The following is a 25,936-nucleotide window of genomic DNA, read 5'->3' as shown; positions in this document are numbered from 1 at the left end:
AAAAGGTAATATTATGAGGTAGCTGTTAGATACATGTTTTGGGAACATTGTGAGAGCTGTGGTTTTAGGTCTAAGGTCATATGAACATCAAATTCAATGTGTTTCCATAGCCATTACTTATGACAGAGTTGACCTATTCTTGTGGGAATCAGCCATGTCTTCACGGCCATCAGCTATCTGTAGCTGTCATGGAATCAATCTACAAACACCCCGCACTCCCCTCCCCTCCCCCCTAAATTAAAGCCACATAATAATAATGGTGATCGATGGATCCCTCCTAATCGTGTTAAATGTATTGTTTTAAAATACTAGTGCCCAGCTAGTGAATCCTGGTGCTCTTCTGTTTGTCTCTGTTTTAGAGATCAGGCCTCTTTACCTTCCCCTCTCCATCTCTCCATCCCTCTCCCTCTCTCTCAATCTGTTTGTTTTCAAAGCTCAGGGAATTTGCCCAAATCCTAGGTATCACATATCTGACCATATTTCAAGCCGAAATTAAGCATGTAAAAACCTTTTCCCTTTAAAGGTCAGACATTAGTGCTGGTAAAAATTGATCTGTGGATTTATGAATTTAGCCCTGTGTTGGAGCTCCTTTGTAATGGAAGATTCAGCGGGGAAGCTTAACATTGCATTGTTTTGCTTTGACAACGCAGCCACGAGAGCCACTGCAGCTGTTCCCCCCGCTCACAATGGCAGATTAATTAACACAATCATGTGCTTCTGGCTCCAGCTCAACATGCAGGTCTGCTCTGGGATAGATAGGTAAATCCTATACATGTGTTTCCAGACTGAGAATATTCTTATGATGGGTTTCATAACTAGATATATTTGGTTTGTGACTGGTCATCTCCAAAAACCCAGGCAAGGGGCCTAACTAATTGGACTGAAGTATATCTGGGAAGTGTTTTCTAGTTCAGAAAAGCACTTCCTCATTCCTTCTCAGGGCTGCCATGGCCATTAGGCGGATGTTCTAATTAACATTCCGTAGGCCAACCCATCTCCCTTTCTTAGTTAGTTCCCTGACATTTTAAACTGTCTATTATTCCGCCCAGCTTTCAGGTGCAATGCTGTGTAAATGGCAAGTCAAAAAATTATGTATCTTTTTCATACAGTTATCCATCAAGGACCGGTGAGGATCAGTCCTAGTGCTTAAATCATTACAGAATACTGTGATCTTTCCCGATTGATCATATCACTTACACCCACTGTCATTCTATTACAATACTATTTTATTTCCTCTTCTTCGTCTCTCTCTACTTCCTGTTTGGTGTTAACATGACCACAGTTTGTCAATATTTTAACCTTGCCTCATCCTCTCTGTTTATATAATGATCACTTAACAGTCAAGAGTAAGGCAAGGAAGGAATTAGGGCGGTAGCAGCGGCAACAAAAACACTGAAGCAATTATGTTTCTTTCAGCCCAAGCATTCTCACGTTAATGAAATCCCTTATCATTGTAGGGAGGATGGGAAGGTAGGACAGGTGCAAGAAATGGTGTTCATTTATCTTTTTCTAGAAAAGAAAAGAAAAAGAGAATGTTGAGGTAAAGACAACAGGTGTGGATAGAGTTTCTCCTTCACATTTTGTTACCACTGGATAATTCAATCAAATCTATTTTTGCTGTTTTGTTTTGGGGATTTCGACCAGACTGTATGTGTGTGCCTATGTGCATATGAGAGAGAGAAAAAAATGGGGTGGGGGGGGGGGGGGGGGTGAGAGTAAGAGAGGAGGTGAGAGAGTGGGAGGAGGGTGTATCACAAATTTGTGTCTGTTTAAAGGGTAAGACGACACTCCTGTGGCTAACATTTGAAGTATTTACCTCATCACAAGATGTCTGCCCTTTTCCCCTGTGCAGCTCACATGCAGATTAGAGCACTAGTGGAGGTAGCAGTGGAGACCGCTTTAATGACGCTAATGCCGAGTAAGATCCTGGCTCCCTTTAAAAGAAGCTATCTGATTGGAAACAGATCTGGGACGCTGGGAGGTTGGCCCTGGCTCGTTTGATTTAATGACCCACTTCCTCGGCTCGTGCCACAAGCAGTTAACAGCAGTCAAGGTGCCCAGAGGTTCGCCGTCATGGGAGTGTACCACCATCCAGGCCCAGAATGAGTAGAGCGAGAGAAAGAGTGAGTGAGAGAGTAGTAGAGATAGTGTGTGAGAGAGCATTAGAAAGAGAGAGAGAGAGAGAGAGAGAGAGAGAGAGAGAGAGAGAGAGAGAGAGAGAGAGAGAGAGAATGTTGAGGACTGTATACATACTGAAGCAGCCAAGCAACCAATAAGAGCTTGTGTCTGTGTGTCTGTAGTTCAGCCAGCCGGAGGTAACAGGTTCAAGTTGAAGGCCCAGGGAGTCGCCATGGTTTCCATATATCCAGCCATATGCTCTGCTTCAGAAGTGTTAACCACTCTTTCAATGCAGACAGTCATGGGACATGGTATTTCATTCCGTCTATTAGGTTCCTACTGTACATTATGCCTAGTTTTCATTGGTCATCAGAGCAATCATAGTCAAAGTTCAGTATTACTTGGTGTCTAATTTGTGTCCCATGAGTTGCGTTGACAACACATTTTAAGTGATAGCGTTCCCTGTTTAGAACCCACCAGAGAGAGAGAGAGAGAGCGAGCGAGGAGAGCGAGAGAGAGAGAGAGAGAGAGAGAGAGAGAGAGAGAGAGAGAGAGAGAGAGAGAGAGAGAGAGAGTGGGAGAGGGAGAGAGAGAGAGAGAGAGAGAGAGAGAGAGAGAGAGAGAGAGAGAGAGAGAGAGAGAGAGAGAGAGAGAGAGAGAGAGAGAGAGAGAGAGAGGGAGAGGGAGAGAAAGAGAGAGAGAGAGAGAGAGAGAGAGAGAGAGAGAGAGAGAGAGAGAGAGAGAGAGAGCCCTTACTCTATGTACATGCTCGACCTTCTAGTCAACAGCACTCCAGGCCTGAGTAGCGGCCTAATGGAGCCAGTCAACTTTGAAAACAAAACTTGAGCACGCTTAGACATATCAAGCTAATGATCAATTATTAATATTCACAATCCTCTGCCTTGATGTCGCTGTATGGATATAGACAGCAAGCAATTATGTCATCCTCTTTGGGTTTGGTCTGTCCCTGCCCGACTGCCTGCTTCCTGTATGGAGAGGTTTATAAATATATAACAGATAGTTCTTAGTGAGAGGAGTTATGCACTCTTATTGCAGATATAGAGATGCAGATTAATTTGTAATTAGTCTTGAAATGTTGAGCCTCTGTAGATAAAGGATTCAAACTTCCATTCTCCATTCCATAAATGCTGATCACTTAAAAAGAACAAATGCTCTGAGCTTGATAAAAATAGCTTAAGCTTGAATTATTTGTTTGGCGACAAATACAGACACATATGTTTGAATGCCCTAGCAACACTAAGCGGGAGTAAATGAGTTTTAGAATAAACTGTTATTGTTTGCTTGTAAAAACTGTTCAGTGCATTAGATCAGTAAAAGAGAATCCTGGTGTCTGGTTAAGTGTCAGTTTGTTGGTACAACGCTAAGAGGAAGACAGGGGGAGAAAGTTTCCACCCCATCTCAGTTTAACAATGTGATTTCATTTTCAATATCCATCCATGATGTACCGTTTCTTTTGGGCTTAGGTTCACATCAGTTTGCTCCAAATGTCAGATATCTCGCTGTAGAAGAAAAAAGGAGGAATGGAATAAAGACATAAGGTTTTTTTGTGAAAATACCAGAATAGTTTTTAGTCGTATAAGTCAGGGGGAGTCTATTAATAGTTGAGTCATCAGCGCTGCTGCAATGTTCCGAAATGGCAAATTGTTAGATCCCCAATGGTGATTATTACTCTCTGTCAATGACCTTCATAACAAATTAACATTCCGCCAGTGGAACAGAGCGTGCTCTTTAATAGGGGTATGTGTGAGGCGTGGCATTGACTGTGTAAACTGGGTGGACTGGGTGCTATGGGACGAGTAGAGAAGGGGAGAGGACAGCCTGGGGTTTGGTTCTGAAACAGAGATACTGCCCACCACAAACTGAAGGAGGGAGGCAGGTTTTAATTCATTTATTTCATTGGCGTTTATCTCCTTTTTTTATTTACAGCAGAAGGAAATCACATTTCAATTTGGTTCTTGCCTCCATAATACAGGGCAATTATTAGTATTATCCTTGTTAGTGGTGGTGTTTTGGCTGAGCTAGTCTAACCCTGAGGGACTGTTGGAGAGGAGGTAGAGCTGTGGGGAGGGCCACTGTTTTAATACCACTTTGCCAAAATCAGGCCTTTCTCTAATGTATTCTGATAGTACGGCTGACTCACGAGACACCCTGGTGTTTGGAGCAGTAGTATAAATCTTATTATTTCATTTTCCGAGACACTGGACAAGTTCATATAAGAGGAAAACGGGAAACGTCCTTGGTCTCCGGATTTACAGCCACCCTTACTGTGGAGGGAGAGAGAGGGAGAGGGAGAGAGAGAGGAGAGAGAAGAGAGAAGAGAGAGAGAGGGATAGTTTCAGTACAATTCAGAACAGATTGAATTGAAGGACAGCACACTGAAATGCACCTCTCCTCTGTGGCCTTGTTAAGTGTGTTCATCACCTTTATGATAATATATGTCTTTAAGTGCACATTTATGTAATTGAGGTATTGATCAGTGTACATTCTCCCCTTGATAATGACTATTTTATTATGGGCTCTTAATGAGACTTTGGATTAATTTTAAATGTATGTAGAATAGTGGTTAATGGTTGTGATGCTTATATAACTCTGATGCTATATATATACACTACCTTTCAAAAGTTTGGGGTCACTTAGAAACGTCCTTGTTTTCGAAAGAAAAGCAATTTTTCTGTCCATTAAAATAACATCAAATTGATCAGAAATACAGTGTAGACATTGTTAATGTTGTAAATGGCTGTTGTAGCTGGAAACGGCTGATTGTTAATGGAATATCTACATAGGCTTACAGAGGCCCATTATCAGCAACCATCAGTCCTGTGTTCCAATGGCACGTTGTGTTTGCTAATCCAAGTTTATCATTTTAAAAGGCTAATTGATCATTAGAAAACCCTTTTGCAATTATGTTAGCACAGCTGAAAACTGTTGTGCTGATTAAAGAAGCAATACAACTGGCCTTCTTGAGACTAGTTGAGTATCTGGAGCATCAGCAATTGTGGGTTCGATTACAGGCTCAAAATGGCAAGAAACAAATAACTTTCTTCTGAAACTCGTCAGTCTATTCTTGTTCTGAGAAATTAAGGCTATTCCATGCGAGAAATTGCCAAGAAACTGAAGATCTCGTACAACGCTGTGTACTACTCCCTTCACAGAACAGCCCAAACTGGCTCTAACCAGAATAGAAAGAGGAGTGGGAGGCCCCGGTGCACAACTGAGCAAGAGGACAAATACGTAATTTGAGAAACAGACACCTCACTGGTCCTCAACTGGCAGCTTCATTAAATAGTACCCGCAAAACACCAGTCTCAACATCAACAGTGAAGAGACGACTCCGGGATGCTGACCTTGTAGGCGGAGTTGCAACGAAAAAGCCATATCTCAGACTGGCCAATAAAGAGAAAATGGGCAAAATAACACAGACACTGGACAGAGGAAGATTGGAAAAAAAGTGTTATGGACAGACAAATCGAAGTTTGAGGTCTTCGGATCACAAAGAAGAACATTTGTGAGACACAGACCAAATGAAAAGATGATGGAGGAGTGCTTGATGCCATCTGTCAAGCACGGTGGAGGCGATGTGATGGTCTGGGGGTGCTTTTGTGGTGATAAAGTGGGAGATTAGTACAGGGTAAAAGGGATCTTGAAGAAGGAAGGCTATCACTCCATTTTGCAACGCCATGCCATACCCTGTGGACGGCACTTGATTGGAGCCAATTTCCTCCTACAACAGGACAATGACCCAAAGCACAGCTCCAAACTATGCAAGAACTATTTAGGGAAGAAACAGTCAGCTGGTATTCTGTCTATAATGGAGTGGCCAGCACAGTCACCAGATCTCAACCCTATTGAGCTGTTGTGGGAGCAGCTTGACCGTATGGTACGTAAGAAGTGCCCATCAAGCCAATCCAAATTGTGGGAGGTGCTTCAGGAAGCATGGGGTGAAATCTCTTCAGATTACCTTAACAGATTGACAACTAGAATGCCAAAGGACTGCAAGGCTGTAATTGCTGCAAATGGAGGATTCTTTGACGAAAGCAAAGTTTGACGGACACAATTATTATTTCAATTAAAAATCATTATTTCTAACCTTGGCAATGACTACGTTTCCTATTCATTTTGCTATATTTCCTATTCAAACTAATTTCATGTATGTTTTCATGGAAAACAAGGACATTTCTAAGTGACCCCAAACTTTTGAATGGTAGTGTATATATATACACTATACAGTGCATTCGGAAAGTATTCAGACCCCTTGACCTTTTCCACATTCTGTTACGTTACAGCCTTATTCTAAAATTGATTAAATTGTTTTTGTTTTTTCATCAATCAACACACAATACCCTATAATGACAAAGCTAAAACAGGTTTTTTTTTTAAAATTTTTGTAAATATATAAAAAACCGGAAATATCACATTTACATAAGTATTCAGACCCTTTACTCAGTACTTTGTTGAGGCACATTTGGCAGCGATTACAGCCTAGAGTCTTCTTGGGTATGACGCTACAAGCTTGGCACACCTGCATTTAGGTTGTTTCTCGCATTGTTCTCTGCAGATCCTCTCAAGCTCTGTCAGGTTGGATGGGGAGCATTGCTGCACAGCTATTTTCAGGTCTCTCCAGAGATGTTAGATCGGGTTCAAGTCCGAGCTCTGGCTGGGCCACTCAATGACATTCAGAGACTTGTCCCGAAGCCACTCCTGCATTGTCTTGGCTGTGTGCTTAGGGTCGTTGTCCTGTTGGAAGGTGAACCTTCGCCCCAGTCTGAGGTCTGGAGCAGGTTTTCATCAAGGATCTCTCTGTACTTTGCTCCATTAATCTTTCCCTCGATCCCGACTAGTCTCCCAGTCCCTGAAAAATATCCCTGAGCATGAAACTGCCACCATCATGCTTCACCGTAGGGATGGTGCCAGGTTTCCTCCAGATTTGACACTTGGCATTCAGGTCAAAGAGTTCAATCTTGGTTTCATCAGACCAGAGAATCTTATTTCTCATGGTCTGAGTGTCCTTTAGGTGCCTTTTGGCAAACTCCAAGCGGGCTGTCATCTGCCTTTTACTGAGTAGTGGCTTCCGTCTGTCCACTCTACCATAAAGGCCTGATCGGTGGAGTGCTGCAGAGATGGTTGTCCTTCTGGAAGGTTTTCCCATCTCCACAGGGGAACTCTAGAACTCTGTCAGAGAGACCATCGGGTTCTTGGTCACCCCCCTGACCAAGGCCCTTCTCCCCCTATTGCTCGGTTTGGCCGGGCTGCCAGCTCTAGGAAGGGTCTTGGTGGTTCCAAACTTCTTCCATTTCAGAATGATGGAGGACACTGTGTTCTTGTGAAATGTTTTGGTACCCTTCCCCAGATCTGTGCCTCGTCACAATCCTGTCTCGGAGCTCTACGGACAATTCCTTCGACCTCATGGCTTAGCTTTTGCTCTGACATGCACTGTCAACTGTGGGACCTTATATAGACAGGTGTGTGCCTTTCCAAATCAATTGAATTTACCACAGGTGGACTCCAATCAAGTTGTAGAAACAATGTAAACATGATGCACTTGAGCTCAATTTCTAGTCTCATAGCAAAGGGTCTGAACACTTATGTAAATAAGGTATTTCTGTTTTTTATTTATAATGGTGGTATTCAGTTCGCCGCCATTGGACTCTGCAGTGGTGGAAACACGTTCTCTGTCATGATGAATTACGCTTCACCATCTGGCAGTCCGATGGACAAATCTGGGTTTGGTGGTTGCCAGGAAAACGCTACCTGCCCGAATGCATAGTGCCAACTGTAAAGTTTGGTGGAGGAGGAATATTGGTCTGGGGCTGTTTTAGATGGTTCGGGCTAAGCCCCTTAGTTCCAGTGAAGGGAAATCTTAATGCTACAGCATACAATGACATTCTAGACAATTCTGTACTTCCATCTTTGTGCCAACAGTTTGGGGAAGGCCCATTCCTGTTTCAGCTTTACAATGCCCCCGTGCACAAAGCAAGGTCCATACAGATGTGGTCTGCACAGAGCCCTGACCTCAACCCCATCGAACACCTCTGGGATGAATTGGAACGCTGACTGCAAGCCAGGCCTAATTGCCCAATATCAGTGCCCGACCTCACTAATGCTCTTGTGGCTGAATGGAAGCAAGTCCCCGCAGCAATGTTCCAACATCTAGTGGAAAGCCTTCCCAGAAGAGTGGAGGCTGTTATAGCAGCAAAGGGGGGACCAACTCCATATTAATGCCCATGATTTTGGAATGAGATGTATACTTTTGGTCATGTAGTGTCTGTATATATATATATATATATATATATATATATATATATATATATATATATACTGTACCTGGTGGTAGAGAGCCTTGAATGTGGATTTGTAACTCCAGTTTATGATTGCCCATTGTGCTTGTTGTTGATTTGGTGTGGTGGAAAATGAATAGGAAATCAATGATAGCAGACGATCATTTTTTTTTCATCTTTAAAGGTACAGTGCATGCATGCAGCATTGTTACAGTGAACTGTAAAGATGTTATATGTCTTCCTGGAACACGTGTTGTATTACCAAGGGGTTTTGTTTACCATGATTGTAGGATAGCAATTGCTCACGTAGTACATGCTATGTTTCCTTTATACAGAGACATATGAGCTATCAGTGCATCTGTATTGGATATACTTTCTATCTCCTGGCCTCTCTTCCTCTCTCACCTTATTGCCCTGCCCCCACCCTCCTCTCCTCCTCCTGTTCATCCTCCTCCAGTCTGGATCCATAGAAAGCACAGTATCCATGTGAAGACTGGACCTACTCAGCCTTCACTAATGATAACTACTCACTTCCTGCCAAACAGTGTGCATGATGAATATTTACCCTGATTAATACCCTTCCCCCAAACCTCCTCCTGGCCTTTGTGTCCTAAAAGACGCCCACCTCAGTAAGTCCCTTCAGCCCAGTGAAATGTCCTCGTCCTCCCTTGCTCCCCTCATGCGGACGGCCAGACAGCGGCGTCCGGGTGGATGTCTCTGTCCCACTTCAACCCTCTGTCCTGCTATTTCTCCCTGGAATTGTGATCATCCTGCAGAATGATAACGTTAGTGAGACCTCAATGCTTCTTTAGCAGTGTCTGGGTCTTTTTTCAATGCTCTTTGAAGCCTGAAACAGACTTGAGAAGAAAAAACAAAGATGGGCCCGTGCCAGGGAGAAACTTATGGCACCATTCCTGTTCCCCTAGCTCGGCAGAGGCATAGCCTTTACAGAGGGAGAGATGCACCTTCTGTCACTGGTGGAGGAGGAGGCAGGGAGAGGGGGAGAGGGCTAGAGAAGGAGGGAGGGGAGAGCAAAGGGGACGTCCACTGTCGAATGCATCCTAAACAGTAGCTTAGCCGTCCTTTTTGCCCCTCCAAAATCATACCATGATATGAAACATTGTTGATATAAAGAGGTGTAGTGTACAGTATATGTCTGATAATGTATTCTATTGAATCTCGTGTGTGGCCGGTCCTATAGTTTATTAATGAGATTAATGTTTCCTTATGGAGCTCCACATTATTTTATGTGTTGTAGTTCAATAAGGCTGTACAGGTATGGTCTTTGGCATCAGAGAGTTCTGACTCCAGCTTCATTCAGAGGAATAATCCATAAAATATGGAAATTAAACAGAGAATAGATTAACCATAATTTCCCCTACCTCTTCATCAATCAAAAATTTGAAACAAATAAGGGAATAAATGTTTGCTAAAATACAATTTAGAAATGTCTCATCTGCCTTCAGCATGCAGAAAAGGGACCATCTTTCCTCCTCTTTTTTTATAAGACCAATTTTAGTGAGACCAGTGCTAATAAATATAAATGTTTGTGATTAGCATCTCTGCGGCACAGGTGCATGTTTGTTGCAAGGGGAGGCATGTTCATTAATTATCAGCGATGAAAAGTACAGTGCGCCATAAACACAGTCCAAAACCCAGCTCCCTGATAAATGAATGCACAGATTGTTAATGTACCATTGTATGGCTCAGCCTCGTGGAGCTTAAAAAAAGACTCCTGCCAAATCGGACCAACCTGGAGGTGCGGCTTCCCTTTCAACGTCCAGATTACACAGGATGGAGCTTTAAAATGGCATTTTTTCCCCCTTACACATAGGGTCCAGGATTAGACAGACAACACATCCCCCACTGGGGCACTACCATGTGCTCTGTAATTAGATTTTTTCAGACTGGTATTTACTGTTGACGTGGGTACTGGTGCTAGTACACTGCTGGTCTGTGAGGAGAGACCAGACTGAGAGCAGCATTTGGTGTTGAAGTGTCTATTTGGCCTTGTGTACTGTACCCTAGAATTAAGCTGTTAAAATAATTTTGTGAACAGTAGATTTAATCCGCAGTGTTTTCACAAATTGTTATTAACATAATCATGATTTCATATCTGGTTTAATCTCTCTCGTCAATCTGTGTGGACTTTGCTAGCTCATATACAGTGTATGTATGCACATAAGCAACCCACTGCCAAGGCACAGCCTCATCATTAATATACTCATCAAATCACTGCTATTTATGTTATATCGACAATGGAAATAAAACAGAATGATTTCCCTTTATGAACTGTTAATATATAAATGAAGGTTTCGATCATGGCGCTGCTTGGAGCAAGAAAACAAGTACTCGGCTGCAGACAAAGACACAATCAGCCCAAAATAGTTGTTTTTCAGTAGCTGTGAAAATGTTTTATTAGGGGACTGCTGAACACCTGCCTTAAAATGTCGTTTCAACATCTCCCGAATGCCATTTTGCTTAATTGACTTGGAAATGGCCCAAATGTATTGCTGAATGAAGTCTAATTAATATGAATAATAAATGCCATTATTAACATCAAAGAACATCTGGTGCCCCTGTTTACCCGCATGCCTTATATGTAACACATTTTGTGGCTGTTTCATCTCACAAACATCATGGGGTAAACACTTCCTGAATTTCTTATTAAATGTATTTTATTTCATTTTGTTACACAGGGTCACTGATAGCACCCTCTGCCCAAGTGCTAGTGAGTTCATCTGGTGTGCATGTGGTCTTTCAGATGCTTGAGTGTTTTTCCTGGTCTGAAGCTGGTTGCTGTGATACCTTAGAGGATACCCTGGTGTACTCCCATTCCCCCCCAAAAAGTGCTTTCACTAGCATCTGCATAGTGGTCTGCATTAGGAGTTTTGTGCCCATGAATCACATACTAAATAACTTCAATCTAAAATTTCATTAAGTAGTCCTTGTCAGGTAGTAAAAGCAGGGATAATGCAGTGGTGTTTAATGATAATTGGTGTTTGGTTAATAAATTCTGTGAGTTCAGATTACTTTCTAGCAGTGGCTAGAATGCTAGCCTCAGCAGTGTAACTAAACCTCAAATTGATTAACTTGCATGAACCAGCCGTTCACAAAGATGGCACCCGTCCAAATAAAAAAAGAGAACAGAGCATCAGCCGGATGGTGTTGTGTTGCTCCGGCGTAAGGAAATCAACTCCCCCCGGGCGCATTTTTAAAAGCCTAAAGCCTTTAAAATGATGTCATCACATTTTACTTGCTCTCTCCTTTTTTGAAATCCACACGTTTCCTTACCATTTCTTTCTCGCCGTGACAGTAGTTACATAGAGGGAGAGGACACTGGCTTTGACAGAACACGTGATGCATTAGAATAATGGAGAGAGAGGGAGACATCTTGTGTTTTTATTACCCTTCTTTTTTTCTTCTTCTTTTTAGTGAAAGTGATGTCACTGTAATCAAAACCACAGAACAATTTAGCCTGGAAGTGTGATTGAAAGAGCACCATTAAGGAAGAGGCCTTTTCCCCTCAGTTATTTCTTTGTTGTTGTTGTTGTTTTCTACATTAATGGGAACAGGGTGTGGTCCGTCTGGAGAGGCTGTCTCAAAGGACAGACACACAGACACGCATACGCGCGCACACACACATGCTCACGCACACACACACAAACAGGTACAGAGTGTTGTATGTGTCGGTGGGCTCCTGTGGCATTTCCCCCTGGTGGTTGAGGAGTTTTTTATTGTGTCACTAGCAGAGCTCATGATGTCAGAGCTGTAGTGCAGCAGACAGCAGCCAGAATGACTGATACTCATCCTCCTCCCAGATGGCCTGTACAACTCTGCTCCAATCTGATCTCAGCCCTTTGTTCTGTTATGTTCCATTACATTTGGATGAGCCCAATAAAATCAGAGCTGGTCTCAAATCAGAAAGCCTGAATTATATATGCATGTGTGTGATATTATTCCACTGCAACAGGGCCTGGATGTGTCACTTTGTATGTAACTGGAAAAGTAGTGCATGGCGGATAAGAGTACAGTGTATTGATAATGCAGATTAGATTAGCTAATGAAAATAACAAGCTATACAATTGCAGTTTGCAGTGTGTAGTAAGATAAGTACAGTAGTATTGGGGATGTTTAATTAAATTGTGTCATTTTATTTATTAGCAAAACTTGCTTGTTAAATCAAAATATTAATTGTAGAAATTATGTTGATCACTAAGAAATGACAACAGTGAAAGCATCTGACCGTATCCATGGAAGGCTTTTCGCTCACCTATGGGTAATATTAACTTTAACTAAGCCAACTTAAAGCATTAAACATGTATAACACCAGCTGTGGACTAACAGTACACTAACAGTGTGTGCACTATAGTCGTCTCTGAGAGATAGCATTGAGAGTTATGGTAGCAGGATTTAACAGGGCAATATATGAAGCCAATGGCTTGCCTGTGACAATCATTTTAATGTTGTGTCTCTTACAGATTTTTCCTTTGCATAAAAAGGAGCAAAGCAATGGAAAATCAATACATAGAGAATAGTTATAGGTGGCGAGTTATCGAGAATCTCTCTGTCCCAGACTCGCTCCTCTGAAAGATGACGTGTAATATATGAGGTGACCTTCAAATGTCATAAATGTGTTGTGCAATAAACTGTCAATATTTGTGGTTATACGGCGCAGGATGACTTTTACAGTAATTGGAACAGCCCTATTAAAAGCTTGGGATCAGTCAGCTGATTAAGGACAACCACGCTGGACGCCTAACGCCTGGGACTCTCTCTCTTTCTTCCTTTCTCTCTCTCTCTCTCTCTCTCTCTCTCTCTCTCTCTCTCTCTCTCTCTCTCTCTCTCTCTCTCTCTCTCTCTCTCTCTCTCTCTCTCTCTCTCTCTCTCTCTCTCTCTCTCTCTCTTCTCTCTCATCCATACACTACATGAACAGATACATTGAAGTTTTGGTGTGTGAGTGTGTGTGTGCAGGCGTGCTTGTGTATTTGTTTGCGTGAGAGCATATAGCGATTGGAACATTCATTATTGAAGGTCTGTTAAATGCTGGGAGAGCATCCTCTCCCTGGTACAGGATCACTATTAACCCTGCCACACAGAGGGCCAGAGGATGAGGCTGGCCATAAGCTGTGTTTTTAGGGGTTTAACTCAACTCCATCTGGGGTGGACAGGTGGAGCTGTGTTTGCTACATGAGAGGAGGAAACCTTGCCAAGAGGGGATATGTCAAGTGGTGTAAATGTGTTTGTGGAGAATTTAGTTACAGTACAGTATGTGTACAGATGTAGGATCTCAAGGCTCGCACACATCACGCCGAATGTGGATCTAGTGTTCGTCTGCCGATCGTTCAGCGCCCTGTGCTTTAGGGACCAGCAGCTGTAGACTTCTGACTGCTGGCATTTTTCACGCGATTCTACATGTAAAATCGGTGCGCAAATTATGCTCAGAGGTGCTAAGTACTCTGGGCCAGCAAACTCTATTGTTGTATCTGGGACCTTAATTTGAGCCAGTTTCCTACAGCAGGAAAATAATCCTGCAGCAACAGGAAATGTGAACTATTATGTGGATTATAATTAATGCAAATTTTTGTAGCAGTTGATACATATTTCAGAAGGGAAAATTAAGTACGAAATGTTTTTGTGGAAATTACAAACTTTAGAAGCCTTTTTAACCTCAATACACTACAAGTTTAAAAGTTCCTGCGTTGCAGGAAAGTTATCCTGCAACAGGGTGATTAAATTAAGATCCTATATCTGTATATGGACTGCAGACATGTTGGGAGTATTGATTAGAAAGCCTTGTCTGGGCATTGGTTTGGAGAGGGTGGGTTTGGAAAGGTCACATGCAGATTAGAATAGTATAAACGGGGCTATGGTTATTACAGTTAAGGATATGTCAACTGTTCAATACTGTATGCCTGTTGTCTTGGGGTCACATCCACATAAATACAATAGTACACTGTACATTGGCAGTGTGGGTGTAGAGTCATGTGATTTGCCAGCAGTAGGAGGACTTGCTGACTTCAGTCTTTCTTTTCTTTAAAACATATTTGACTCTTAAAAAGAATGGAATGGGGTGGGGAAGAAAAGAAAAGATTAGGCTACTGGAAGAAATGCTTTTGATTGTGTAGCATGGTTACCTAAGTGGGTTGCTCCATTCAGATGCTCTCCCTTCCCACACGCATACCATATCATGTGCCGGACTAGGAAAAAAAATACATTTTTAACCTTATGTGAGCTTTGGTGTGGGTCATGCACTAACTGACTTGCAACATAAGCAGCAGATGTGGGCCAGAGACTGCTTCTGGGGGGTGATGGGGTGGAGCCATAAACAGAATAATTTATCTTACTGTGAACTGGTACTTCTTCCTGCTTACCCATGATTTAACAGGGTATGTGGTTAATAAAGTTATTATGTTGGTGTTGGTATTGGGCTGTGGAGTTCACTCCACCTCATCGGTCATTCTGCTTGACTAGAGTGTAGCTTTCATAACATATCACAGCTTACAAGGACTTCTTGAGAAATCATCTATACAGTTAGCTGGTCATGTAATGAGGTCATGGCCCATATACGTATGAGATAACATCCTCACCTTATGATTGTGCTGCCGTCAACTCTTTTCAAATCTATTTCAGTTCCTCCTGAGATGCAGGTGATTATGTGGAGAGCAGTTGTTGGTCTCCACACGTCTATGCAGTATTAGTGGCAGTTCAAGCAGGGTGGGGTCACTCTTATCACCCTCTCATATCTCTGACAGAAGCGACGTTAACTGTCAAAATCAGGGTGCTGCGAAGATACGTTAGCCCACTGCTGACATAGCTGTTTCTTTTTTTGTATTGTTCATTTCAACACAATCCGCCATATGCTACCAGAATATGATGATAGCGGGGATAAAACATTCCGACGGGAGTGGGAGAGTGTGGAGGGGGTCGGCCCGGTGTTTCTAAAGAAGCCTGAAAGCTTATGAACTGTCAGCGTTCTGTCAGCTTGAAATGGGTGGGAAAAATAGCGGCAAAACGTGAACCCATTTATGTGTTTGACTTTGTGTGGTGTTAGCAGATTTGGATGGAAAAGGAGGACAAAGAAAAGAAAAGTGTGTTTTCTGACATGGTAACGGTTTGAAGTGACACTCACCACTCCTCCCTTGTGTGTCTGTGTGTGTCTCTCTTGCTCCAGATGTCGGGGATGACCTGGGGAAGACAGCAGGGAGTGTTCAGCAGGCCCCATCCCAGCACAGGGACAGGAGCCTGGGCTCGGCCATCAAGGACTGCCCATACTGTGGGAAGACCTTCCGCACCTCCCACCACCTCAAGGTCCACCTGAGGATACACACAGGTCAGTGGAGTGAGTTCCCCTTAGCTATTACTGCATCACCTTTTTCCCTTCTGCCACCGCTCTGCCTACAACTTGAGTCAACACCATTTGGCCATGTTCAATACCATTGGTGAGGACAGTTATTCAAAGCACCCAGCTGTTTCCTGGAAATATGCTGTAATTAATGTGACAATGGCATTCAGTGGTTCCCTTTAGCTACTGTTCTTACCCATATCTGACAACAAGTGTAAAAAAGATATCTCTACCTGGATAACCTTCCGTGTTAGCTGCTGGGAGGTAGAGGTGGTCCCATTGAGAGTAATGATGTGGACACTGTGTCCACTGGCCAGAGCCAGAGCAGGCTGTTATACCCCACTACAATACACTGCAAGGTAGAAATGCCCCAGTAAATATCCAGGCTAATGTCACATGTAGGCCATTCTAAGGTCACCTTAGATCAAGGACATGGGCTCAGCTAATTGTACAAACAGACTAATCTAACATGCTATGTGCTATGTATGCTACAGCATGTTTCTACACTATGTTTCTGCATTGAGTGTGTTCTTGCATACCTTGTAGCGTTGGAATACTGCTTGGAATGTAGCTTAGAGTACTGTACTGGACCACCTGTGAAAATCCATGGCATAATGTTAAGAGTCAGCCCATATAAGACACAAAAGAGCATGACCCTAGAAACGAGTGTTTAGCATTTCTTCAGAGCTTTGCTCTAATTACTTGGCTGAGGGGAGAGTTTGAGTGTACGCCCTAGTGACAGTTTAGTACACTATGCTACAATACCTCTTCAGTCTGCATTGCTTTCTCTCATTCTCAGATTAGGCCTGGGAATGACAAAGTACATACAGCATACTCATGGAGATCTCATGGTTTTTAAGACTTCATTTCTTATCAGCCTCTGTTCTTGTTCTACATGTAACTGTGAATGCACTCGGATGGAGCGTCTGATGTCCTGACATCTGTATCTGAAGACACCATTTTACAGTCCCAAAAAATTGAATCCTTAAGTGCCAGAAAAGGCATGGCTCAAGCTTTCAGAACTTAAAATGGAAATCTCTTGCAGCTGAGGAAATCAATGCTTGCTTTTTTTCCTCTCTTTTTTTTCGCCATGCACTTAAAAAGAGAGAAGGGAGACCACCCAAACTGTGCCCCCCCCCCCCCCCCCCCCCCAACACTTTAATAAGGACCACATACCTCTGGGCTGGAGGGGAATTAAGGAGCCAGTGTAGCTCGTAGCTCGGCGTAGCGCAGGAGCACTTGTGCACTACCATAATTAGGATCTCTGTGTAAAATAGCACATCCAGGTCACCGAGAGCAGAGCAGCCTCAACCCTGATTCTGCAGATCTCTGAATACCTCACCGTCAGGAGAGGTGGGGCCAGGGATGGGACGGGTGACGGGCGGGGGTGGGGAGCATGGAAATCTGTTACCTAACAGAGGGGGGCTGAGTTATGCCTGCTTTGAGTGGTACAGTAAGGGTCCCCAGAAGGGCCATATTTCAGCAGAGAGGAAACAGAAGCCTCATCCCAGGCCCTCCGTTAACTCACTCAGTGCAGCAGGCCAGGCCCTGCGTAAGCACAACTCAACATGGTCACTTCATGCACAGAAACCGTCTGATATATCTACAAGATGTTGCCCTTTAAATCACTCATACATTATCAGATTGACTTCAAGTTGAAATGAGGATGATTACATCAAGGCGATGACTTTTACATCCAATGAAGATTCCTCCTTGATGGCAGAACAGTGGAACTCAGAGATGACATAATGCGCCCTTCATCCTAATTCAGTCTGAACAACACAATGGCATTGCTTACTGAGAGGTGCTCGCATTGTGCAACACAATGTTAGATTAATGACTCGCTAACATTTTGTTGAAAGGAATGAAGTGAATTTAAATTTCTCTAAAAGTTAAAGAGCTAATGTTACAGTATTAATTTCCTCTTGAACAGTGAGTGGGAAAATATCCATTAGTGAAATTAACCACAGTTTCTAGGTAGCTAACATTGTGCAGAATACAGTGTGGGGCCACAGTTAATGAACACTGCAGTGGGTGATATTTCATTATACAAATTAATGCTCACATTTTAATGGGAAAGTCACATAATGAATCTAGGCTTCAGTGACAGCAATTAGAGACACAGATTGTCCCCTTCTGGACAAGGCAGTATTTAGCAGTAAGCAGCTGTGTGTAAAAAATAAAAAGGTCCTTGCTCTTGACAATGGCTACGCATAACTTTAGGGGAAATAACCAATAGAGTTTCCACTCACCTTTAAACGGGGACAGAGAAAGAGCCAGGCCTTGCCCATGTCACATAACCTTAACCTAACCTTGCAATCAGAATGAATCAATGGGGACCCATGATCTTGCTCTCCATTTCTCTCCCTCTCTCCATTTCTCTCTCACCCTCTCCATCTCTCTGCCTCCCTCCCTCTCTCTCCCCTGTTATTTCTCTTTCTCATTCATGAACATGTTTAATACTAACATTCCCTACCCTTTTCCATACTAGTACCTCTTTGCATGTAAAAACACTACTGTTTAGCAACACATACTGTATGTTGATGTTTGTTGCTAACCAACAGCCGTGCTTATTAAATGCTATTTAACATTGACTTAAAGGTTAGATGATGGGATAGGTTATTTTCCGAAGGGTTTCCCAGTTCAACCCAGATAAGATTTGAATAACAGCACTTCTTCCAGTGCAAACTGCCTTTCAACATTATGTAAAGCCATATGGAAATGTATCTTAAAGTATGTCATATCTATTAACTGTTTTAATTGCCCCTCTGTAGTGGCTCTGGGTGTTTATTCAGAGTGGTTACTATGGAGCTGTGACAAATCATCCAAATCCAGATGAAAATCGGTTGGAGTAGAAGAACTGCTTACAGAAGTAAAGCAAAAAACACTATGTCCCAGTACTGGGAGGAGGAATAAATGATACATTTAAACGTTATAATAGTTTTAATGTACTGTGGCAGGTGATCATTAAATAGTTTCCCCTTATTTTATGAATTTGTATTTTAATTGTATTCCTTGATTGTGTTAATATATTTTCTTTATTACCTATTTAAGAAAAAATTTGGGGAAACTTATATTTCTAAACAATGACGAATAGTAATTCCTTTCTTTTGTGCCATGGAGCTCTGCTGTGTTTCACAGAGGTTGTGCTGTTTGCGCTGATATCAATTAAATGTGGATTAACGGGTACATAATGACCTTTAGCAGTAAATTGTGTGTAATGTTGCAAGGCAGGATACAGTATATTCCCCAGATGTCACACATGCCCCTGACGTATGATTGAGCAGATGTCTTAGCGAGTCCAAATGGTCCACAAAGAACACACACTTCCAGACACACACACACACACACACACAAACACACACAGACACCACATTTACGGTATACATTTCCCAGCCATGTATACATTGATTACTCTTCAAGGTTTGTTTAGAGAGGTATCATATTTTCAGTTATATTCAGTGGTGTAGTGGAGGGTAAAAGTGTCTGCTAAATGGCATATATTATATTATTATTATTATTATTATTATTATTATTATTATTATTATTATTATTATTATTATTATTATTATTATTATTATTATTATTATATTAAATGCAAGTAAACACAGTTTACCCACCTTTTTTAGCCTAACAGTTTAATCACCTTTTGTGGAAAAATGCATTGAAAGTATAGGAAGTGTTACTTTATTCACCACGACCGGTGATCAGAGTTTACCCACCTATTGTATTTGTTTACAATACCATTACATCACTGGTTATATTCAGATGTTTGAAGCCCAAGATTAAGCATATGTCCTCTTATGTTTTTTAAATATTTGGATGGTGGTGTAGATGCCCATTTTCATCGTTAACAGCCTTACAAAAATATTTAACTAAAAAAACAGATCACTCTAATTTCACTCTAATTTTGGGCATAGAATATCATTTTGTCCAGTTAAAGGAATTGAGAATGATCATTTGCATCAGGGACGTTTCCTTATTAAATCAGCCCAAGCCCCTGTTATCCTGCTTAGAGGATAAGCACTTATTGGGTTAAAAGCTCATCTCGCATGGTTTATTTTAAATATACGCTTCACACTCACTCTTGTGTAAAAGAAAAGAACATGGTACTCTCTCTCTCTCTCTAGCTCCCTTTCCCTCTCTAATTTTCTTTCTCTCTCTCTGGTATCAATATTGTATTGAGTTTGTATTTGTGGCCCTTTATTTGAGAACTGTGCAGTAGGTCTGCAGATCCTACAGTCTTTTTCTGGAATGGTGCCTTCCAAATAATGATAAATTACTTGAGCAGTATGCCATTTGCTAATTATATCCATGATTTACTACAGAGCAAGACTTAAATCATTCAATTCAGTCTTGCGTAACAATGCAACATTTTTTCCTGGTAAAAAATGGTTTCCATGTGTATAATCTAAACATGGTATAGCTATATATACACACAATACTTGACAAACATCCTTTTATTCGTTACTTTTTCCAACCCCCCTTGCTCTTCACACACTTAGCTGTAACTTATCCAAGAGAAATGCATGCCAGGAACATTACTATGTCTAAAAACCAAGCTTAGCATTTATGCTTATTGTTTTTTGATTCCAAATCTGGCTTTGGTTCAAAATATATTGTAATTGCTAACAGGATGCATTTAATGTTAAGATACTGGTAGTAACTTATCTCTCCAAAGCAAAGGCGATCCACTTTTCTGGCAAAAATCATGATTGCATTTGACCATTCAAGAATATTTATGAATATTTATGTACACAGTATATTTATGTAGAGATGCTGTACCTGCACTGTAAGTCAAATGATGCTACTACCACTATGCTACTACCATGATATACAAACAAATGTTTTCCATATGTACATTCTTGCTCATTTGTGTCAGTTAAAGTCTGTTTTAGTTTCATATGAAGGGACTGCATCTTCCACTATTTGGTCAAAATGGCCATAGAGCCATTCAACACGGGAAGTTATGGAGAGCTTCTTCTCTGTGCATGGTGATTTATGATAAACTGCAAATAGAGAACGTCCGAGAAATCACTGTCTCATCGCCAAGGCAGAGGCCTGTCAGCGAACAAGGCCAAGAGAGAGAGACCCACTAACAACCCCCAGCCCCCCCATGCAAACAGAGATAACATCGAGACAGTTGTGTTGTCAGTTGAAAATATTATCTCTTGTAGTGGACTGAAAGCACCATATGGTGAAATGGTTTTTATTGTGTCGACATGAGTGATGGCTCACTTGGCGGAGCTGGATCGAGCTGGATCGACCCGTATTCAGATGCCAATCCCCGAATGGAGCTGAGGAACTGTTTGCTGAATGCAGAATTCTGTTGAATGTTGGTTAACACTGAGATCATTGTGTTGGTTTTCACTGTTGTTTCCTCTCTTATTCATTTCCTGTCTCTCTTTTTCCCTCTCTATCTATCTTTCTTACAGGAGAGAAACCCTACAGGTGCCCTCACTGCGACTACGCAGGCACCCAGTCTGCCTCACTGAAGTACCACCTGGAGCGCCATCACCGTGAGCGGCAGAATGGCAGCGGCCCCTCCTCCGGACACGCCCCTCCCTCTGAGCACAAGGAGGAGCACGGCAAGGGTGGCGTCTTCGCCCGTCCTGATGTCCTCCGCGGCGTTTTCAAGGGCATGCCCTCCAGCCTGGACTTCAGAGGGGGACCGTTGCACCCTCACCAGTGGGCACCTCCCGGTATGTTGTCCCCCAGGGAGCGTGAGAGGGACAGAGAGCGAGAACGCCATGGCCTGGGATCTGACACTCCCTCTGAAAGCATGAAGAGCCCAGAGGGCCCCTCCGCCGCAGACGTCCCAGCCAGCTTCAGAGACCTGGGCCGGGCGTACCAGAGCATGGTGGGAAACGGTGTCAACTTCCAGGGCTCCCTGCAGGCCTTCATGGACAGCTTCGTCCTCAGCTCCTTGAAGAAGGAGAAGGAGATGAGAGAGAGCCACCTGCAGTCCCAGCATTACTTTGAGAGTGGTGAGCCCAAAGCCAAGAGGGCTGATACTGGTGAGGAGAAGGCTGAGGCCAAGCCATCAACGGGCAAACCTGGGTCCCAATACGAGCCCCTGGATCTGTCTGTCAATGTCAAGCCTGAAACAGGCTCTCTGCCTGGCTCCTCTGTCACCTTCCAGGACAACGTGGCGTGGCATGGCTGCCTCTTCTGCTCCTTCACCACTGCCTCTGTGGAGCTGATGGCCCTCCACCTGCAGGCCAACCACCTGGGCAAGGCCAAGCAACGCAAGGAGGACAAGGAGCACCAAGGAGAGCCCTCCCACTTCCTCAAGGCCAGCATGGGCCCAGCCCACCTCCATGACAGAGACAATGACAGAGAGGGGGAGAAGAGCCAGTCAGCCTGGTCCAACCACATGGAGCCCCAAGCCAGCATGGGAGCATTCCAGAGCGACTTCTACAAGCAGTATGGAGGCATGTACGATGGCTCTCCAAGGACCCCGGGCCTCCAGGGGTTTGGAGCAACATGCCCTGACCCAGCCCTGGAGCAGCAGAGCCAGGCCAGAGAAACAGCTGGGGATGAGCTCTCAGACAAGGCCTCCTGCGGGGAGCTGGAGGAGCAGGGACAGTCTGAGGATGAGGATGGCAGGGCCGGCGAGCGCTGCCACAGCACCGAGTCCTCCTCCGCCCAACCAGAGAGACAGCATCCCCACTCTGATGACGTGGAGGAAGAGGAGGAGGAAGAGGACAGGATGGAGGGGGAAGATGAAGACAGTGCCACCTATCAGATGCCGAAGCAGATGCAGGCCGTGTCCCCGGCTAGAGAGGCCCAACGACCAGGGGCCTCCATAGGACCTGGGGCCCCTTTCCCTCCCCAGTCCCAGCCTCAGCCGCCCCTGGAGAAGCAGTGGCAGCAGGGCTTGGGTCTCCTTTCATCTCCTGGTGGTCCCTCGGGGCTGCTGAAGCCGGAACATGCCCATCTCGAGCAGCAGATGAACATGCTGTCTGTCCTGAGGGCCTACAGCTCGGAGAATCTCGCAGCGTTCAACGGACTTGGAAGCAGCTCAAACAGCGGCAGCGGCATCAAGAGACCAGACGCACCCAGTAAGTTAGCCTAACCCTGCCGCATGGCACCGCCTTTGATCTTTTTGCCCCTACATCCACAATCACACAAACAATGCACACACACACACACACTCACTCACCCAGGAACACATTCAGTATTGTATTTACCTACACTCTCTAACACTACAATATGTACATTTGCCAACACCACGTTTCATACACACACAGCATCACACGCACATAACTTTGTCCTGAGATTCACAATGAAACTCAGAAACTCACACCAAAAAATATGATTTGCTCTAAAGTGATTTCAACCTTATTTCAAGCAAGTTTAGAAGCTATTGGAGTGGCGAGTAGCAACAGATTAATCTTTATTACACGTTTATATTAGGGAGACAGTAGTGTCTTCTCTCCCTCCATCCTGGGGAAGAGAATTATCCTGTCTCCCAGAGAGCAGGACCTCAGCTCCCATGTCATCTCAAGCACACGGCGGTTAACTATCTTAGCTCTCATAAAGCCCTCTCCCAAAAGCCCATTACTTTATAAGACCCAAAGATCTATGGACCTGTGAAAAATGAACTGTCAGCTTTCATGATTCTGTTAAGGTTACAGGCGCTCCTTGAGACTGCTGTTTTTCGGAGTGCCCTTTTGCAGTTTCAGTGATAAAAATCTCAGGGAAAAGGAATCTTAAAGTTGAGCTCAGAGCACAGCACTGGGCCAGCCAGTGTAGAGTAGTATGTAGTAGGATAAGTGAACTACGCACTTTAGTCCAGAACTCAACTAGCCATATCTGGAGGATTCCATCATTGAATATGTCTCTCACTCGCCTCTAATTTTAAATGACAACATAAATATTAAATATTGCATTTCTTGAATATACTGTAATATTCATTAAATGTCACACACATATGTTATCCGAGGCGTGTTATCGAGCAACCTGAATTCATTTATTTTTAGGTTGATACCATTGCTCATATTCTACAAATATCGACTGGCAAGACAGATATTTTATTTTGTTAGATAAACAATTCCTTTGCAAAGTGATTTAGTATTTACAGAAATAAATTGGCCTATTTTCATTAAGATTCGACATGCCGCAAAATACTCAATATATTTACCTGATAAATAGTTTTATGATATGTTTTTGTCTTACTTTTTAGAAAATAATTGATTCAAAGGCCATATTCAAATGAAATGAATAACAGCACTCTTCAGTCAATTGCTTTTCTACTTATATGATTAATGTTGTCGTCATACTAATTTAGCAGTCAGGTACACCAGTGTATTGTGAATATGTGACCCATCATAAAGAAATGACACAATTGTTCATGATTAGTCGACCTTTACTGTCATGGAAACTATGTCTGCCATCATTGAACCTGTTGCATATTTTATCATCTTAGAGGGTCATTCACAGTGATGAAAATGAGTGGCATTTTTACTTTGTAAATGCTTTTGTGTTGGAATGTCCTCCTTTAATCAAAAGGTATTTGAAAGCTACCCTTGTGACGTAGTCGCTTTTCAACAGAACCGAGAATGACCTTTTTAGATAAGGCTTTGTCAATGTAACAAAAGGCTTTCTGATGTGGTATGTTATTGTCCCCTTGCTCGAGTCAGTCTCATTGCAATAGGACCTAGCTGTTGACTATGTATACAGCTCAGCAGCATTGATACTCTTTTACAATCTCCTGACCCTGTTAAAGTTTTTGGATGACACCAAGAGATAACCCATGAAACATAAGAGATGAATATACACTAAGTGTACAAAACATTAAGGACACCTTCCTAGTATTGAGTTGCACCCCCCCTTTTGCCCTCAGAGCAGCCTCAATTTGTCAGGGCATGGACTCTACAAGGTGTCGAAGCGTTCCACAGGGATGCTGGCCCATGTTGACCCACAGTTGTGTCAAGTTGGCTGGATGTCCTTTGGTTGGTGTGCCATTCTTGATACACACGGGAAACTGTTGAGTGTGAAAAACCCAGCAGTATTGCAGTTTTTAACACAAACCGGTGCGCCTGGCCCCTACTACCATACCCCGTTCAAAGGCACTTAAATATTTTGTCTTGCCCATTCACCCTCTGAATGGCACCCATACACAATCCATGTCTCAATTGTCTCAAGGCTTAAAAATCTCCTCCCCTTCATCTACACTGATTTGAAGTGGATTTCACAAGTTACATCAATAAGGGATCATAGCTTTCACCTGGATTCACATGGTCAGTCTATGTCATGGAAAGAGCAGGTGTTCATTATGTTTTGTACACGCAGTGTATGACATCAGTGCTCATAATCGGGTTGTGTGTGTGTGTGTGTGTGGCAGTGTTCAAGTTCCGTAGCCCCGACAGGGAGGCTGGAGGCTGAGTGGCCAAGCAGCATGTCAGCGTGTCAGAGCCCATGTAGCTGGAGCCCCTCTTGACCCCGTAACACACACCTCTGTTACACCCCTGCTAAATATTCACCATGCGCCCTCCTCTCCTCTCCTCTCAGGGCAGCAGGGCTGAGTTTCTAGTGTTACACACACTCACCTTTACCAGCCACAGCAACACTGTACAAGGAGAGGATGCACAGGCTGCTAACCTCACTAGGCTACACCGGTCCATAAGGCCCTGAGAACCGCCCAAGGAAACCCCTCTACCAGGGGTAGAGAAACAGATAGTCACTGGACCAGTCCTAACCCACCTCCCTCTGTATGTCCTGTGAGTGTTCCACAGGCAGGTTATTCTCGGTTAAGGTGCACTCACCCTCTGTTTCTTGGCTAGCTAAGCACAGCTGGATGGAAGTGTGCCAAGCCTGACCCCGCCTCCTTCTCTCTCCACCCCTCACAACGCTCAGTCTCCTGGCAACATCTGCTCAGAGACCTCACAAGTTTAGTTTACAAAGGTGACAGAAATACAGTAAACAGTCATTCAAAAACCTTCAGGAAACATTCTCCAAACTTCACAATGTGTTTCCTGTAATCAAGCACAGATGATAGCAGTGCTGTTGGATATGGAAGTCATGGTAGATGCATATTGTATAACAGTAGATACTCTCAATGCATGAATATGTATAGTGCATGGATAATAGTCACAGCTACCTACCCCATATAAAATAGCAGAAAGTCTTCCTAAATATAGCCCACTATCCCCTCCCTTCATCCACTGATCTC

General features: G+C 43.3%; 1 protein-coding gene across 1 annotated transcript in view; it reads left to right on the top strand.

Moving 5' to 3' along the window:
• Positions 1-22,837, top strand: part of LOC311128591 (zinc finger protein 536-like) — a gene marked incomplete at both ends in the record, with an annotated part of 97,915 nt that extends 75,078 nt beyond the window's left edge. Inside the window, 3 exons of the mRNA XM_084160777.1 lie at positions 15,589-15,747; positions 17,108-17,311; positions 21,195-22,837. Of these exons, the coding sequence (XP_084016903.1) occupies positions 15,589-15,747; positions 17,108-17,311; positions 21,195-22,837 (2,006 nt within the window). The remainder of the gene's footprint in view (positions 1-15,588; positions 15,748-17,107; positions 17,312-21,194) is intronic.
• Between the last annotated feature and the right edge of the window lie 3,099 nt (positions 22,838-25,936).

The sequence above is a fragment of the Coregonus lavaretus genome (assembly GCF_964263955.1).
Source record: "Coregonus lavaretus genome assembly, chromosome: 4".
NCBI lineage: Eukaryota > Metazoa > Chordata > Actinopteri > Salmoniformes > Salmonidae > Coregonus > Coregonus lavaretus.
Note: the sequence above shows the minus strand (reverse complement) of the source record. Positions and strands in the feature narration are given on the sequence as shown.